This window comes from Ptychodera flava, chromosome 22 (genome assembly GCF_041260155.1).
Source record: "Ptychodera flava strain L36383 chromosome 22, AS_Pfla_20210202, whole genome shotgun sequence".
In the NCBI taxonomy this organism is placed as follows: domain Eukaryota; kingdom Metazoa; phylum Hemichordata; class Enteropneusta; family Ptychoderidae; genus Ptychodera; species Ptychodera flava.
The window spans coordinates 21,738,941-21,758,608 of NC_091949.1; the positions used below are offsets into that span (position 1 = coordinate 21,738,941).

The window sequence follows — 19,668 nt, forward strand, 5'->3', positions numbered from 1 at the left end:
TCAATGCCACACTGGCGACCAGTTCTATCGATATTTCGATTGCTTATCCGCATGATAAAATGATTAGAATCACAGAAAAGGCACTCTTTTCAAAGAAGACATGAAATGGCCTCACGGGGGCATATCTATAGTGCATGTCGCAAACTACCGGATGGCAGAGTTCAATTTTATTAAGACAGAAATGGAAGACAAAAATAGTTATTTCTACCCATTATGAGCAATAAGCTTTAATGCGTTCATGCAGGTCATCCTAATACAACAAAAGATAGTTCAAAATGTTGGTACGTCAACAGTCTTAATCTTCTTCACTTGGAAAAATCGATCCATAATGTTAGGTGCTTTTTGCTAATCTAGTCTGGGCTATATAACATGTAAAATATCGCACTTAGAGCCGATGTAATTTTTTCAATGGTAATAATCATTTGAAAGATATTGAGCACTGACCTGTGTATTCTTCTTTAATTATTTCGTAGAAAGTGTCTTCTAATTCCTCGCCATTGTAAGTTGCTGTCACCGTGACGACTTCGCTACCGACAGTGTGGTTATACACGATTGTCTCTTTGTATTCATTGTATTCAAAGAGCAGTCTATCTACAGGTGGTGTGGTGAAAGAGGTTGGCGTTAAAGTAGCAATGGGGGTGTGAGTGGGTACACCTGGCGTTACAGGACTTACAGGTGAGACACCCGTGGCTGGGCTGCCCGTCCCAGGCTGGTCACCAGTCGTTGGGCTACCTGTTTCAGACCGGGTTCCACTTACAGGCTGGGTACCAGTCGGTGGACTTCCAGTTTCAGGCTGCACGCTCGTTCCTGGCCCACCAGTGATGCCATCAGTTACGGTACCGGTGAAGGGAGTGATTTCGCTCACGGGTGAGAGATCAGTTGCAGGCGTGCTTCCAGTCCCTGAGATCGGAGTTGCTGGAGATGTCCCGCTGAACAGAGTTGTTGCCAGCAGAGGGGACGTAGCTATCACCGTTGGAGCCACGGTTACCGTCGTGTTCACAACAGTTTTGTCATTGAGGCTGATGTCGTTCAGGTTGTACGCTTCAACTTCAACATAATAGGACCCTGTCATGTCCTCGAGAACCTTTGTGTTTCGCAAGACCCCGTTGTATTCTACATACAAGTGAACGAAAAACATTATATTATATATATATATATATATATATATATATATATATATATATATAATTCCTTTCTACGTACAAGTGAAAAGTGAACAAGAAACATTTAGATATGAACACAAAATATATATATATATATATATATATATATATATATATATATATATTATATATGTACACATACACACTTTCTTGGAATATATGGAGAACGCAAGACCGAGGGATTGCAAATTATAACTTTACCATATTTATATCTGCCATGTATGTACGAAAGATTATTATGGTAGTAGCAACACTTCGGATTACGACAAGCAGAACAGCTTTGCCACATTGCAATCACACGTTCGTGACGTCATCGTGCCAAGTACAAAAGATACTCACCCTCAACGTAAAAACAGTCATCGCAATCGCCATTGTTGTTGACTTTGTAGAGAACGACAGCGTTGATGCCAATATCTGGATCCTCGGCTGACAGTGTCGTGATCTGAAAAGGCGAACGTCAAGTACAATTTCATTTGACACACAACAGTTGATTTGAGGTTCATGTAGTACGAAAAAGACTATCGCAAGTAAATCTAAGTTTACACAAAGAATCATTAGTTTAGCTTCGTCACTTTTACTTCACAAGAAACATGAACTCGGTATCGGCAAAATATATATAAATGCAGTTGTTGTCCTTAGTATTCTGGAAAATGAAGTTAAGAGGCATCGGTAGGGATAGGACAGACATAGAAACATATTTTCATTGAGTAATACACAAACGACGATGCAGAAGAAAATTATGTTGAAATATGTATAAATGGACACGTAGCCAATCTTCCAAACAACGTTAGTCAATTTCTGCTGCGAGTGAAGCCTTAGAGAAGAATGTGGTCATAGCATGGCTACTTCATAATAAACAATGGAGTCCGATATTCAAGATCTTTACTCACTGACGTGCCAGGCGGATCGTTCTCGGACAGTTCGCCTTGGTAAAAAGTGTCATCAAAAGACGGTGGGTTGTCATTGACGTCGAGCAACGTGATGTCCACAACGACAGACGAATTGAGTGTCATTTCCAAACCCATATCTTCAGCCTGCAATGAGAGAGATTGGTCTTTAGCTGGAGTCGTTATCTTTGCAAACATGTCACGCGGGATCAATGACGGTAAAAATCACCCAGAAATCAAATTAAACCCCTCTGCAACGTTTGAGGATAATAGAGATAATTTTGAACAGTTCAAATTGCGTCCTACCGCATTGCAGAAAAGCAAAGGCAATCCTATGACAGAGCATTTTTGTTTCATGGTAATCCAATATGGCAAATACGTATTGAAAAGCTCTTGGACAAAGGGTGAAACTACTGAAATAACTGCCCAACTACCTTTGCTTAGATAACAATTGCCTTAGTTCTACTTTGCGCTGGTGAGATGGTTTTGTACAGAGAACAACATTCGAATTTAAATGTCAGTCGAATATGCTTTAGGCTTGCGCAGTGGTAACTGCATGCGCACTGGGCAAAGACGCCATATTGTCAGTTCGAAAGATTCAAAGTTTATTTTACCACATTGCTGATCGGGACAAAACATTTCAATGGAGGTTACGTCCTTGGACGACTGCGAAAGAGTGCTGTCAATATGCGACGTTCAGTCCTGATTTCCATACTTTATCATAATGGCACTAAAAGTAATACATTACAGATGAGTTGTCAGGTTTTCGTTGACTCACCATGACGACTAAAGAGTATGAAGCGGTTTCCTCTCTGTCAAGGTCATCGTGAACAAACAATTCTCCAGTGGTATCGTTAATATAGAACTGGTCTCCTGTAATGTTAAGGTGAACATGCGAAACTCCGATGTGAATTTTAAACAGGTGAATGTAGTCAAGCAGATTCTCGATTGCTATGAACTGTGGATCTTATTTGGGCAACCTTTCTGTCTTTCCTTGGCATAAAACAAAACTTTATATCTACTTCCAATCCCCAAAGCTTCTTGGATTGCTTGTTAGACTCGCGCAACCGTATTAATTAGTTTGTTACAACTGGATTGAGAATCACATCGATATTAATTCTCAATTATTTTATCCATCGTAAACCATCTTCTATTCCACAGACTGGTCGGCTCACATAGTTAAGCGCAATAAGCCCGATTGCTCTGCGCGTTTAAACACATATTGAGTAGAGAGAATAAAATTAAACTTGTTTTGTTGTAAAACATAAGAAATTTTTATAAAACAGCAACCCGACATCGTTGATGGTATCGAAAGTTGTGGAGAGATGAATAAGTATCCAGGTTGTAAACACATTTCAATGTCAGAAATGATCAAATATCAAAGATTGGCTAATATGCTAATACTGACATGTAAATTCACATGAAATCTACAACTACAGTATTCACCAGACGTATGTAATTTTTCTTTATTTACGGAATACTTTGAAATATAAAAAAAAAGAAAATGAACCTGATGTTACAAACCAGTTTATTTTTTGCTTCTAACTGACGTGAAGATTGAAAATTGCGCATATGCATGCACTTGACTACAGCAAACTTCTCTAATCTGCCCTGAGTGCATTTTGTAGCTGTGGGCAGACATCGCAAAAAGGGTATCACGTGACAACTAACCTTCATCACCTCCGATTATGTAATAGCCAATTTCGGCGTTCTCTTCTAAATCCAAGTCGGTAGCGGCGACCTGACCGAGGAATGTCCACTTGGTGGCGTTTTCGAAAACCGAAAACGCATATGACGATGCGTTGAACGCAGGTGCGTTATCGTTTACGTCTGTTACTATAACCGTCACCTGTGGTATAAAAGCCCGATATAAGACACTTGAAATATGACTTATGTTAACATATGCCACAACTTGGACTCGTTTTGTTGGCAGGAGCACGATTAGCTGAATACCAAATATCAACTTTTTAAACTGCTGCATGATTTTAAAAGAGTAACGTTATTATTCCATGCTGTCGTCACGGTTCTCATGCTTAAATATATCTTTTTTTCGAATTCCAGAAATCACTTTTATTCTATATTATAAACGATTTAAGAAGTAAAGACGTTTTAATTGTTGTCACTTGAAGTTGACGCTTATCGTAAAAATTGCTTCAACAGATATATCTGATAAGTAATTGAGCTAGAACTTGACAAATTGAAATTGGTAAATTTTGTTGCTAGGTACAGGAGACTGTGCTTAGATTAAAGGAACAAAGTCGGCCATTTTTCATGAATATTTTTTGATACAAGATACTGCTTATATTGTTTGACATGTTGAAAGACACTGAATGAATGGATGACCATGCATATATTCGAGCCCGGTTTTAGACACGATACATGAAATCATCGCCATGGTTTCATTTAATTTGTCTAAAACCAGGATCGAATATGTGCATGGTCACCCATTCATTCAGTATCTTTCAACATGTCAAACAATATAAGCATCAAATCAAACAAAATTCATGAAAAATGGCCGACTTTGTCCCTTTAAACGGGACACATACTCTTGTTTACGATTCTCAGTTTAGCGTGCAACAACAGGACACATACAACTTACTGTAGTGTATGTATTTGGATATACAGGTGGTATGTCAGCTTCCGCCCTGACTGTGACGTCATAGACATCTCTGCTCTCCCGGTCTAATGGGATCAGTGTTGTGATGTCACCCTGTGCGGAAAACGTGAGAGCGATGCTAAACACTGATGTAATGGGTGAAATATTGAATTTACCTTGAATATGGCAAAGCTGAAAAATTATCAGTACCTATAAACGCAAATCGCGTTGGAATTTTAATTCTAGTGTACGTCATGGTCAACATTAATTTTCCTCATGCGGAATTAAGAAATTCAAAATTGAATTTCTATTGCCTTTCATCTGCTTATTGAAATCACAGCGATATTATATATTATTGCCTGAATACATGGGTTTATGTGCCTGAGAGCAGGTGACAATTTGCCCAACGCTAGGAGGGCAAATTATCTCCTGCTGCGAGGGCACATAAACCCATGTATTCAGGCAATAATATTTTTATTACATGCCTCTTCACAGTTAGTTACATGCAGGGCATTTTCAAACAATATACCATTATCGACCAGCATCAGATTTTAACGAAAGTCAAAAATGGCAGTGCGCGTATGGATATTTTACATATAGCGTTAATCGGGTACTTTGACGTCGAAAACGTCGAAGGGCTTCACTGGCCCGGGTAACCATGGAAACCGCTCGATGAAGATTTACGGTCACATAAAATATCTATCTGGTATAACTTTCTTGAAAAACTTTCAACACAACTCGTGATTGATAAATGCGTATTGGGACGGCAGCTGTCAGAACGAAGACGTGCAATTTTTTCCAAGATTTATGGCTTTTTGCAAAACAAAGGTGATCGAAGGTTTAATATAGTTTGCTGGCAGACAGAGTATAATCGCGATCATACCAATCCATAATCCAATAACACTAGGTCAAAATTTGTAAGACAATAGTTGTAAACATAGACACAAAACAGCACAGAACAGACAGTAAATAGACGGTACACAAACAAAGTCAAATTCATGAAAGAAAGATATATGGACCTCTGGCCAAAAGACCAAGAAGTGATGTCAGGTGTTTCGAAAATAGTAAGCGCATCCTGCCCCACATGTGGCACCCGCCATATATCAATCTATAAGTCAGATAGGTAGTGGTCGCTAACTAAGGCCCAATGTCACCAATGCCATCAGTGATCATTTGTCGAAGAGAGATATTGTATTTATCTACCAGCTTGCGATACCTGCCAAAAAAGCGTTTGAATGTAGAGACAAGTCTTGCTCTGGTGTAAACTTGTTTTAATAGTTTGTAAGAGAGATGGCATGAGCATGCACACGTTTTTTTTAGAATTCAACATCACCATCTGTTCCAAGCCAGGCAGATATGATTTTTGCTAATGCAGTAAGGTTGCATTTTTTGATAATCTGTACTCCACAGATATTTTTCTATCTTGGCAATGTTAATTCCTACCGAAGACAGCCGATCCCAGATGCCATCGATATATACATTTGCCTCCTTACATTTGATAAAAGATGGTTAACTACTTAGTCTTGCACCACATTTTCATCAGTCAAATACCGTGTATTATTGAGGACTTTACAATGTCTAAATCGCGCCCCTCCTTGTGATTGTCACACAGAAAAGTTTCAACAAAAATGTTTATCAATCCACATCCACCTAAATCATACCTTTATGACCATGACATTACACTCTCTTCCCATAGTTACGCCTGACTCAAGTTAAAAATGTAATTCGTTCTTTCTAAAACAACAACTCAACACCATCACCACAACCACCCAATAACAACTTCCTGAAACATATAAAACATATGAAAAATGTCAACCTACCGTGACTCGATCAATTTGGAACACTTCGCTTGGATCAAGAATGCCGTAGAACACTTCAATGTCTGGAGTATTTACCGTTGCATGGACACGGGTAACAAAAGTGCCTGCCAAAATATACAATACATTACTTTTTGGGATGCTACTAAGATTGCTATCATGTAGATAATCTTTACACTGCGTGAGAAAATTTTCCCGACGAAAAGAGCTTTCGGTCTGTCTATCTACATATATTTATTAAGGTATACCAATTTATCAATTCATCTATTTCTATCATATGCAATAAATATTCATATTTATATAGTTGGTTATATAAATATTTATATAGTTGGTTATATAAATATATATATATATATATATATATAGTTCTTACGCAATATATCCGTCTATGCGTGACTATCTTGCTGTATGTCTGTATGAATAAATGAATGAATGAATGAATGAATGAATGAATGAATGAATGAATGTAGTGCGATTGCTTGTTGACTAGCATTCGTTAGTGAACGACAGCGTTACATTCGTACGCAATGCGTCATGTTTGCCAAGTTAATACCTTTTATTTCAATATCCTTGTGACTGTGAAATACGTTTGTAAAACGAAGACAATGATATCATCAAAGTTTTATCCATCGTCCATCTATGGCTCCCTAAAGACCTGGTACTTCGTCTTCGGAATTCGAAGGTATCTTGTCATACTCACCGGCTTCCTCGTTTTCTCTGACGTCATCCAAGTACGTTGTTTCGTTGAATTGAGGGTAGTCATAAATGCTATCGTAGATGATGATTGTAACATTGGCATACCCACTGAGTGATGGATGGCCCAGATCTGTCGCCACAGACTCTATCACCATTCTGTAGGCTGTCATGTTGGTAATGTTAAGGGGTTCTAAAATACCTTCCTCGTACATTAGTTCACTGAAATATAGAAGAAATGACAATTAAAGATTAAAATTCTACCCCTCACATTCGTATACTAGTACATTCTTCCTTTATTAACCAAATACTGGATGTGTACCATTGACCGAAAGACAACGGTCACTATATTGGAAATATTACTGAAAACATCGAAAGCTTCAAGACTGATTGTCAAAGCATAGCTTCTTTCATCGATAACATTGCTTAATGCTTTTGAGATAGAGAAGTAAATGTACTTGTCTAATTATTGTTGAAATTGATCCAGGCATACCTGTCAATTTTTTGCTGAATTTGCACGAGTCCAGTGCATTCATCAACTTTGAAGTATTCATGCCCATCGCCGCGGAGATTGTAACGAATTTCAGCATTAGAGCCCTCATCGGCGTCGGTAGCAAGTACCTTTAGTACCGATATTTCCGGCATGGTTCCATCGATTGTTGCGGTAGTGTAGCTATCCGGACAGAATACTGGAGGGTTGTCATTTACATCGAGAATGTCGATTCTGACTTGAACTGAGGCATTCATAGGAGGCTCGCCCCCGTCCGTTGCAACAACTTCAAAAATGTAGTGGTCTTTAGTTTCCCTGTCCAAGTTACCATCGACGGTGATTGTGCCGTTATTGTCAATGGCAAATGGAACACCCTCTGTGGAGTAATAATAGCGTCAATAGAATTTGTGCTGACAAAGCGTCACCAGTTTTTTGCATAACTGGTGGCACATCTTGCACGTACAACCGTGTGACTTCCACGAGTGTATAACCCCTATTTGTAACAATCAACCCTATTTTTAACAAAACTTAATTTTCAAAAAACATTTGCCGTATTGTTGAAATATTAATAAAATGTGCATATTTGTATGTTTTGGGGCAATTTTCTTTGTTTTCCTTGTCAAAACTCATTTTTCCGAAATTGCTTTTATTACAAATTGGGTTGATTGTTACAAATAGGGGTGACATGTCAACCCTGTTTGTAACAATCAACAATATTGTAACAAAACCTAATTTTCAAAAAAACTTGGCCGTATTTGATGAAATCTTGATGAAATATACATATTAGTATGTTTAGGGGAAATTTTCTTTTTTTTTCCTGGTAAAAACTACTTTTTTCCAAAAATTGTCGTTATATTAAATTTAGTTGTGCAGGTTGGTAGGGATAAGAGGCCTACTCGCAAGATATAATCAAGTCGTGCAGATAAATGTCAAAAGTTTGTTTCGGGGTAATTTTCACCAATTTCGGTAAAAATGTTTAAAATCTCGTTTTCTGACAGAAATCATACTAACCCTATGTGGGGCTAACTTTTGTTACAAATTTGGTTGATTGTTACAAATAGGGGTGACGTGTCAAACCTATTTGTAACAATCAATACTATTTGTAAGAATCAACCCTATTTGTAACAATCAACCCAATTTGTAACAAAACCTAATTTTCAAAAAAACTTGGCCGTATTTGATGAAATCTTGATGAAATATACCTATTAGTATGTTTGGGGCAATTTTCTTTTTTTCCTTGTCGAAATCATTTTCCGAAAATTTTCGTTAGATTAAATTTCGTTGTGCAGGTTGCTAGGGATACAACGCCTACTCGTAAGATGTAATCAAGTCGTGCGGATACATGCCAAAAGTTTGTTTCAGGGCAATTTTCACCAATTTCGGTCAAAGATGTTAAAAATCTTGTTTCTGACATAAATCATACTAAGCCTATATGGGGTTAACTTTGTTACAAATTGGGTTGATTGTTACAAGAGGGGTAACGTGTCAACCCTATTTGTAACAATCAACCCAATTTGTAACCGAAATCTGTGAAAATTGTCCCGAAACAAACTTTTCGCATGTATCTGCACGACTTGATTATATCATACGAGTAGGCCTCTTATCCCTAGCAACCTTCACAACGAAATCTAATCTAACACAGTTTTTGGAAAAAATGAGTTTTGACAAAGAAAAAAAGAAAATTGCCCCCAAACGAACTAACATGTATGTTTATTTCATCAAGATTTCATCAAATACGGCCAAGCTTTTGTGAAAATTAGGTTTTGTTACAAATTGGTTAAATTTTGTTACAATACTGTTGATTGTTACAAAAAGGTTTGATTGTTACAAATAGGGTAGACACGTCACCCCTATTAGTAACAATCAACCCAATTTGTAACAAAAGTTAACCCCACATGGGGTTAGTATGATTTCGGTCAGAAAACGAGATTTTTAACATTTTTGGCCACAATTGGTGAAAATTGCCCCGTAACAAACTTTTGGCATGTATATGTACGACTTGATTATATCTTACGAGTAGGCCTCTTATCCCTAGCAACCTGCACAACGAAATTTAATCTAACGAGCATTTTCGGAAAAAATGAATTTTGACAAGGAAGAAATTGCCCCCAAACATACTAATATGCATATTTCATCAAGATTTCATCAAATACGGCCAAGTTTTTTGAAAATTAGGTTTTGTTACAAATTGGTGAAATTCTGTTACAAATAGGGTTGATTGTTACAAAAGGGGTTGACACTTCACTCCTCTTTGTTACAATCAGCCAAATTTGTAACAAAAGTTAACCCTATATTGGTTTAGTAAGATTTCGGTCAGAAAACAAGATACCTTAACATTTTTTAACCGAAATTGGTGAAAATTGCCCTCAAACAAACTTATGGCATGCATCAGCACGACTTGATTATATCTTACGAGTAGGCCTCTTATCCATAGGAACCTGCACAACGAAATTTAATCTAACGAGCATTTTCGGAAAAAAATGAGTTTCGACAAGGAAAAAAAGAAAATTGGCCCCAAACATATAAATATGTATATTTCATCAAGATTTCATCAAATACGGCCAAGTATTTTTGAAAATTAGGTTTTGTTACAAATTGGTTTATTGTTACAAAGAGGGTTGACATGTCACCCCTATTTGTAACAATCAACCCAATTTGTAACAAAACCTAATTTTCAAAAAAACTTGGCCGTATTTGATGAAATCTTGATGAAATATACATATTAGTATGTTTGGGGGCAATTTTCTTTTTTTCCTAGTCGAAATCATTTTCCGAAAATTTTCGTTAGATTAAATTTCGTTGTGCAGGTTGCTAGGGATACAACGCCTACTCGTAAGATGTAATCAAGTCGTGTAGATACATGCCAAAAGTTGTTTCAGGGCAATTTTCACTAATTTCGGTCAAAGATGTTAAAAATCTTGTTTTCTGACATAAATCATACTGACCCTATATGGGGTTAACTTTGTTACAAATTGGGTTGATTGTTACAAATAGGGGTAACGTGTCAACCCTATTTGTAACAATCAACCCAATCTGTAACCGAAATCTGTGAAAATTGTCCCGAAACAAACTTTTCGCATGTATCTGCACGACTTGATTATGTCATACGAGTAGGCCTCTTATCCCTAGCAACCTTCACAACGAAATCTAATCTAACACCATTTTGGAAAAAATGAGTTTTGACAAAGAAAAAAAAGAAAATGCCCCCAAATGAACTAACATGTATGTTTATTTCATCACGATTTCATCAAATACGGCCAAGCTTTTTTGAAATTAGGCTTTGTTACAAATTGGTTAAATTTTGTTACAAATACTGTTGATTGTTACAAAAAGGTTGATTGTTACAAATAGGGTAGACACGTCACCCCTATTAGTAACAATCAACCCAATTTGTAACAAAAGTTAACCCCACATGGGGTTAGTATGATTTCGGTCAGAAAACGAGATTTTTAACATTTTTGACCACAATTGGTGAAAATTGCCCCGTAACAAACATTTGGCATGTATATGTACGACTTGATTATACCTTACGAGTAGGCCTCTTATCCCTAGCAACCTGCACAACGAAATTTAATCTAACGACCATTTTTGGAAAAAATGAGTTCCGACAAGGAAAAAAAAGAAAATTGCTCCAAACATATTAATATGTATATTTCATCAAGATTTCATCAAATACGGCCAACTTTTGAAAATTAGGTTTTGTTACAAATAGGGTTGACCCGTCAACCAAGTAACAATCAACCCAATTTGAAACAAAAGTTAACCCAATATAGGTTTAGTACGATTTCGGTCAGAAAACGAGATTTTTAACATTTTTAACCGAAATTGATGAAAATTGCCCCGAAACAAACTTTTGTCATGTATCTGCACGACTTGAATATATCTTACGAGTAGGCCTCTTATCCCTAGGAACCTGCACAACAAAATTTAATCTAACGAGCATTTTCGGAAAAAATGAGTTTCGACAAGAAAAAAAGGAAATTGTCCCCAAACATACTAATATGCATATTTCATCTAGATTTCATCAAATACGGCCAAGTTTTTTGAAAATTAGGTTTTGTTACAAATTGGTTAAATTTTGTTAAAAATAGGGTTGATTGTTACAAATAGGGTTGACACGTCACCCCTCTTTGTTACAATCAGCCAAATTTGTAACAAAAGTTAACCCTATATTGGTTTAGTAAGATTTCGGTCAGAAAACAAGATACCTTAACATTTTTAACCGAAATTGGTGAAATTTGCCCTGAAACAAATCTTTGGCATGCATCAGCACGACTTCATTATATCTTACGAGTAGGCCTCTTATCCATAGGAACCTGCACAACGAAATATAATCTAACGAGCATTTTCGGGAAAAAATTAGTTTCGACAAGGAAAAAAAGAAAATTGGCCCCAAACATATAAATATGTATATTTCATCAAGATTTCATCAAATACGGCCAAGTTGTTTTGAAAATTAGGTTTTGTTACAAATTGGGTTGATTGTTACAAAGAGGGTTGACATGTCACCCCTATTTGTAACAATCGACCCAATTTGTAACAAAAGCAGTTTCGGAAAAATGAGTTTTGACGGGGGAAAAAAAAAGAAAATTGCCCCAAAAACATAACAATATGCATATTTTATTAATATTTGAACAAATACGGCAAAGTTTTTTTTTGAAAATTAAGTTTTGTTACAAATAGGGTTGATTGTTACAAATAGGGTGATACACACGTGTGTCTCATACTTGGTTCCTACTGGCTACCTCATGCAGAAGAGTTTGCACTTGCACAAAAATGGTATTCTCCCAATATGAATAAATAGTAGCATTATAGTCGGTAGAAAAGGACATTTCATAACGTCATAAATAGCAATAGTAATGCTAGTGAATCTCGCTCCGAATTGTTATTTTCAATCTATGGATTTCTGAGGGACCAAGTGCCCGCACAGACGGCTTTTACACATTTACATCCCACATTGCTTCAATGCGAAGGATCACTTCGTTTCTCCCTTTAACAACAGAGCACGAGAAGATAGCAACCTTGTTTCTAAACCATAAATTCGGTACCCATATAGTTTTGAAGTCTCTCGCATGAACTTCGTACATTTTCTTACAATGCATAATGAAAGCGGAATAAACTTACCATCACTTAAAATCTCATAAACAAGTTCACCGTTACGCCCAGAATTGTAGTCGTATGCCTTCACAGTCGTGACGTAGCTGCCTATCGTTGCGTTTTCGTAGACCTCATCACGATACGCTGGTTGAGGGAACTGGGGTGGTACGTTGTAGTAGTCTCCAACCTCTATGATGACGTAATTATATGATTCATGGTCCCTGTCATAGCCTGAATTATACGCCATCACCGTAATATTGTAACTGTAGCGACCAGTGATGTTACCGTATAGGGTATCGGCTACGGTAATATTACCTGACATTGTGAAAAACGCATTAAAAGAAGAACAGAGAGGGTTTAATTTCGTAGTGTTCCGTAAAATTTTAAGCTCTGAAGCTGTGCCAAGTGGCGGCGCGGTATCAAACTTTTTACGCTATAGCGCCACGCAAGATTCGAGGGCGACGCATTCAAGGAAATACCGCTAGAGCCATTAATTTAAAACGTGCAGTTTACAGCCGTTATAATTTCATAGTTTTATTATTTTATAGAATGACGTCTGAAGAAATTACTTACCCGTATCTCTGTCAATGTCAAACTTTCCGTAGTCTCCGTCAATGAAGTAGTATTGAACTTTGTTGTTCCTTTCATCAACATCAGGGTCAAAGGCACTTACGGCGCCGACTAGATATCCAACCGGCTCAATCTCGACAACTTCGAATGGTTCATGCGGGTCAAAGGTCGGTTCGTTGTCGTTCAAATCCAAGAGTGTGATTTCAAGGGGCACAACGGTAGCATTGTCAAAGTCGCCTGGGTTATTGCTGGCTTCAATCTATACAGTATAGTATATAATATCATGAGCTCTAGCGTATCTCACAATTGTGAAGGACTATACACAAACGCTTTCAACTCCCTATCCGTAACCCTTGACATTTTTTAGCATTTTCTCATGCTTTACGTAATAGGTGAAGAAATTATGTTTTTTCTACAAAATATGATAAATATTAATATGAGATAAAATGGTTGTGGATAAACAATATGTAGTCACAGTTACTGAGGCTTTGCATGTTGGCAAATTCAGATGTTCACATGCAACGAAATTATCGCGAGATGTTAAAAAATATGCATATGAATCATATATAATATGAACATAAACTGAAATTAAATAAAGTGATACAAACTGACCAAGCTCCTTGAACAATGTTAATAAACTTATCACCAGACCAAATGTCTTTCAAAAAATGACACAAACCTCGAGATCATATCTTTGAATCGTCTCACTATCCAAGCTGCCATTGACAACGACACGGGCAAAGCCATCGTCTTCGATCGTGATGTTAAAGTCCGCAGACCCATCTCCAGTGAGACGCAGATAGATGTCCGCGTTGCTGCCGATATCTGCATCTGTAACTTGTATCTCTGGAACCTGAACAACGGATTAAGCTGATCAGAAATTCTGCCAATGGACCAGGCAGCACGTCATCGGCTTATTTCTCCTGCTACTACATGGTCGCTATACTTACTTATAGAAACATAAAATATGCAAACCAGGTTTAGTTCAATTATTAAAAATGTTTTAATATTCCTACAGTCAGGTGTAGATGATTACCACGGTGTAATGCAGTGGCAAGTCAAACTCTGTAGAGTGTCACTCAGCACGGAATTATACTTACTATCACTATGTATTGTCCGGCATCGGAATTTTCGGTGATGTTGCCCGAATACGAATCCTTTGCAAACTCGGGGTCGTTGTCATTTACGTCTAGTACAGTGATGACAACTTCTGTCACAGACTAGAGAGAGAAAGGAGCTTAAGTATGATTTTGTAACCGTTTAGCTACTCGATATGTTTTCTTATTCAACAAGTTTTCTACATGAAAGTACTCCTACGAAATAGGTTGCTCATCAAGAGATCTTTATAATCCGTAGCAATATGTTGGTGTTCCATCATGAAACGGGATTGCGATCTTGATAAAATGAAACCGCCTACGTTTCCCCTAAGGTCATCATCATCATCATCATCATCATCATCATCATCAACATTATCGTCGTCGTCGTCGTCGTCATCATCATCATCATCATCATCATCATCATCATCATCATCATCATCATGAATTAATTCTTCAACGTCTATTTCCGATCGATGAAAAAATCCTAGAATTGAATCTTGTCTTACAATTTTTAGCATCACTACACGGAACGCCTTGACTGACTCACCGTCCTTGGAGCGTAACCTTTGTCCACTCCATTCACGATCAAAGTGTACGTGTCCACCGCCTCCCTGTCAATGTCACCAATCTTGCGTATAGCACCATCCTAAAATGACACACGCAAGACAAGAATAAGTTTGGGGTAACTAAGAGACAACACCAACTTAGTAAGACCGGGTCAACTTTGTATATATATACGAACATGGCGGATTTATAAATGTGATAGACCGCCAAGCGTTAGCCCTGAGCTTTGATCAAAATCGCTTCATCTCACCTGTGAAATACTGAATTTGTCGTCGGCTCCATAAATGATGTCATATGCTGTGATGACTGAGCCAGTATCCGGATCGTAGGCTCGCACTGTCCCAACCACTGTACCATCGCTCTCGTCTTCCAGGACGTCAAAACTGTAGCTGGTTTCGTTGAATATCGGGTCTTCCAAATTACAATGACCCTGTTGTGTTAAAGGGAAAGCATCAGACAGTGCACAGATGCATTGTATTTAGATGATGAAAGAAGTCCATATCTGGTGGTATCTTCATCTTCATCGACAGGTAAGGTGAAAGATGGCATATCGCGTGGACGGAAAACAGTGTTTTGCAATTGCAAAATTAGCACACGTAAGGTTGTGTCATTTCAAAAACAAACAAATGGACAATAACTAAAGTTCTGAATCTTCTACACAACATTGGGCGATAGCTTACAAAGTTACGACAGAAAACGCTGAGGGGAGAGGGATTATCTTATTGTATACGTCACAGTTGGCTAAAAATTAAACATTTATAGTGGAAAAAAATTAATTTCGTCATCTGATAAGAGTTGCTAAATTACTCTTAAGTTTACTTGTATTAACATTTTTTTCTGCGATAACAGAAAAAGTAATTGGAATTTCTGGGCTATATCTCCCGTTAAAATATTTTTTCCTTACCTCAACCATTATTTTAACAGTTGCTGTGTCGTTGATTGCGCTATCACCGCCAACATACGCCGTCGGATTATAGACGACAACTTGCACTGAGATCATTGCTTCCGTTTCGTCCGTTAACTGCTCGCTGAGATACATCTCGCCAGTCTCGCTGTTAATCTGTAGTTTGTCGTAATTTTCACCGTCTATGATTTCGTAAATTACTCGCCCGTTCTCTCCAATGTCTTCATCAGTTGCCTGGGAAGTGAATGGAATGTACCTCGTCAGCAGTCACGGAGCACACTGACGAAAAACTGCCAACCCGTCAAAATCAGCTAGTATGCCAGACTTTCGATTTTTCTATATCCACCGACTATGTTGACTTTCAGTGGAGAAATCCTTTCATTTCCTTTCATCGCTCAGTGAGACTACAGTTTATCACCTTCGTTGGTGGTGGGGCACACACAGGCAAACACAGACACGATGTTATATCAATTATCTGACCTTATATCTAATCTGATCGATTCTTGTGACAGTATAATGACAGTAAAATCAACTGGAATTTAATCGTTTTTGCAAGAAAGTGAGCGAAAAATACAACGATACATTTATGGTAAACGACGACTGGCAAAATCGCTCACAAGTGTTCACCGTGTCGTTCGATTCACGGGACACCATGATGTCGAGTAGAGAAATTTTCTGAGGGAGTGCAGATAGTAACGGTATTGAAATTAAAGAACTGTGGCTCCTCGAAATTAAAGATAGCATGCAGTGATTATGGATTTCGTGGTGCCCGGATGTTACAAAAAATGTCGTCTGCTTGAATTAAGGACATACCGTGACGTTGACAATAACTTGATTACTTGTACCATTCTTGATCGTAGCGTTATAATCTCTCTTCACTAACACTGGGAGATTGTCGTTTACGTCTAGAACTTCAATTTTCACTTCTGTTATGCCCTTTGAACGATAAAAAATGCATAAAGTAATACAGTGTTTTGGTTTGATCCATGTGACAGAGAAGTTTTATAGAGTCCTGCTTCTAAGAAAATAGACGTTTTCAATGGATAAGGTATGAACTATGTGTGATTGGCTGGATCAAACAGTAAGCAAAGCACTCTCTAGCCAAACGTCACCAGCTTTTGCTGTTAGTAAAGCTAAACATTTCGGCAATCACAGCCACAATCACCACTACCTATCAGCAGCAGTACCATCATCATCATCATCATCATCGTCGTCGTCGTCGTCGTCGTCATCATCATATGAATTGACATATCTACCCACTGTCGTCTTAATTACCCTAAAAATCATCAACATCTTTACAATGTCACTTGTCCACATAATCTATTAACCGATATGAAGTTTGATAATTATCAATAAAGACTCCACCTTTAATGCTAATAGTGGTATTATAGTCGTAATATCTGCCATTTGATGTTATGGGAGTGCCAGCTACATTTATGTCGACTTACCATTCTGGATGGTTCGCCATCATCTTCAGCAATGACTATCAGCGTGTGCCACGGCTGCGCTTCTCGGTCAATGACGCCAGCTGTGCTGATCGTTCCTTCCTTTAAACACATAACATATTTTCAACTTCTTACGCGTGCGATGAATACGTATGTGTCCTAAGCAGATCAACTTTCTTCAGTGCAGTAAATCAGTCGTTATGTGTGAGGTTCATTTACTGCTAAATTGCGTTTTACATGGGATCCATACTGATATCTTTCGAACAAGATACAATCATGAGCATGGTGGCGAAATTCAAGGCGTCCATATTTTACGTACTACACGTCTATGAAATAAGACAGGTTACATCCCCCCCCCACACACACACACATAGTTCTCTAAACTTTACCGGACATTTTGTGCCCAATATCTAGTTTAAACCAAAAACTCGATATCGATAACAGCATCAAGCAAAAAAAGTATTTTTGAATTTCCGGAACATTATTGGACATAAAATCAAACTATGGGGCTGTCCTTTGGCTGAACCCTACTTCAGGCAACTCTCAAGGTTACCGATGAGTTGTGCGAAATGAGATTCTGTGTCTACCAATATTTGCTTGAACGGAAGTTATTTACCTCAGAAATGTTAAATTGGCCTCCTTCATTGCCGTACAGTATCTCGTATCTGGTGATATCGCCGTCTTTGTCCTCTGCGAAGACTTGTCCCACGAACACGTTGAAACTGCCGGCGGGGTAGTCGTTCTCCACGGCACTCATGCTGTAGCTGGTTTGGTTGAATTCTGGGTTGTGGGCGTTGCTATCGTTCAAAGCCTGCAATATAAACATATCGTAGCATTTGTCTACCATCTGGAGAAAATACACCATGTAATTGACTGAAAGCGTTGTAAAAAATGGACAAATCACACTTTACAACGTCTGCATGACGTTGTGTTCGGAAAGGAGATATGTAATTACTATGTTAAGATAGAATGCGCCTCGGGACAGATATTCGGACTCTCAAACTTTTACAATTCTTTTCTGGTCTACCACTTGTGGGAGCTCATTTTGAAGCGCTTGTTGTAAGAATACTTTTCACCAGCTCAGTTTTTCGAAATTTTATTTTTATTTAAATTTTATTTATTATTTTATTTTTATTTAAATTTAAATTTATTTTATTTAAATTTTATTTTCCTTCGTAGAGATAACACAGTGAAGGCAGCCATTTCGAATTTAAGATATCGGTAAATTTTGGGTAATTTGTTTCTCTAGTACAAAAATTTACACGTACCCCCGATTCTTATTCTTGATTTTGAAAGAGAATGGTTGAAATATTCCGAGGAAAGTTTAGCAAAAGTTTAAAACTTTTACTTTCTAGGCGCATACTACCTTAAGAATTAATTGTTGATACAGGCTCGGTTGTTCATCCCAACAATGTTCTTACATATGTGTGCACGTCTTTACGTCTCCAAAGTAACTTCAGAAACAAAGAACCTGCAACACACCTTTAGTGTAACTTCCACAGATGTAGTATCATTTACGATTCCATCAATGTCATAAGGTACCGGATTGAACGCTTCGATGTCCACGGTCAAGATCTCACCGGTATCTTCTATCAGAACACTGGATGCGATGAACACTTCCCCGGTAACCTCGTCCACTTCAAAGTAATCGTAGTTCGTGCCGTTCTTATCTAAGATAGCATACCTTACTGCGCCGTTGTCGGCATCGTCGTCTTCGTCATTGGCCTGTATGCATAACAGAATGAGATGCATTTTCGCGAAGTTTAGAGCCGGGTCAATCCAGATAAAACTGATTGAGGAAGACCGACCTGGAAACTATCTCAGTTGATGACACTACGCAAGAATACCACCTTAGAAGGCATACATTAGTTGGTCTTCCATAGTATAACAGATTTGACGGGTTTAAAAGCTACCTTTCCTTAAAAAATATAAAATGGCAGGTTGCGATCAATTACGCCCCTGAGGGATCGATGGACCCGAAGAGGCCTTTTTTCATGAAACATGGTTTTCCCACTATCTTGTTGTGTCGATTGCAAAAGGCCTCTCTCAGTCTCTGTATATAACCGACTATATGCAGTTTCCCCTAGTATATAATAGCAAAGCACACGCCTTTACCTCGAGGGCTGAAACGAACTCTAGGAAGACTGCAGAATACTTGACCCACACCCAACAATTTTACAAATCAACATAGTCATAGGGAGTCCAGCTACAAGGCCGAGGATATACCCCTTAAAATGATTGTTTTATAAGATATATGCTCATAGGGTTCTTCAGGTGCGCCAAAGCAAAGTAAAGGCTGCGTTACAAATAATATAACGATGAAGCAACCTGTTGTAAACGGGGTG

The 19,668-nt window shown here is 38.0% G+C and overlaps 1 protein-coding gene across 1 annotated transcript in view; it reads right to left on the reverse strand.

Annotated features, from left to right (window-relative positions):
* LOC139123384 (cadherin-23-like) overlaps window positions 1–19,668 on the reverse strand; it is an 84,449-nt gene that overhangs the window by 27,995 nt on the left and 36,786 nt on the right. The window contains exons 49-68 of the mRNA XM_070689533.1: window positions 18,806–19,048; window positions 17,940–18,134; window positions 17,327–17,425; window positions 16,692–16,814; window positions 15,879–16,112; window positions 15,225–15,404; window positions 14,958–15,056; window positions 14,414–14,533; window positions 13,993–14,166; window positions 13,317–13,572; window positions 12,771–13,058; window positions 7,650–8,022; window positions 7,164–7,378; window positions 6,467–6,570; window positions 4,650–4,760; window positions 3,722–3,899; window positions 2,829–2,923; window positions 2,054–2,197; window positions 1,503–1,605; window positions 445–1,113 (exon numbers count right to left, since the gene is read on the reverse strand). Of these exons, the coding sequence (XP_070545634.1) occupies window positions 445–1,113; window positions 1,503–1,605; window positions 2,054–2,197; window positions 2,829–2,923; window positions 3,722–3,899; window positions 4,650–4,760; window positions 6,467–6,570; window positions 7,164–7,378; window positions 7,650–8,022; window positions 12,771–13,058; window positions 13,317–13,572; window positions 13,993–14,166; window positions 14,414–14,533; window positions 14,958–15,056; window positions 15,225–15,404; window positions 15,879–16,112; window positions 16,692–16,814; window positions 17,327–17,425; window positions 17,940–18,134; window positions 18,806–19,048 (4,003 nt within the window). The remainder of the gene's footprint in view (window positions 1–444; window positions 1,114–1,502; window positions 1,606–2,053; window positions 2,198–2,828; window positions 2,924–3,721; window positions 3,900–4,649; window positions 4,761–6,466; window positions 6,571–7,163; window positions 7,379–7,649; window positions 8,023–12,770; window positions 13,059–13,316; window positions 13,573–13,992; window positions 14,167–14,413; window positions 14,534–14,957; window positions 15,057–15,224; window positions 15,405–15,878; window positions 16,113–16,691; window positions 16,815–17,326; window positions 17,426–17,939; window positions 18,135–18,805; window positions 19,049–19,668) is intronic.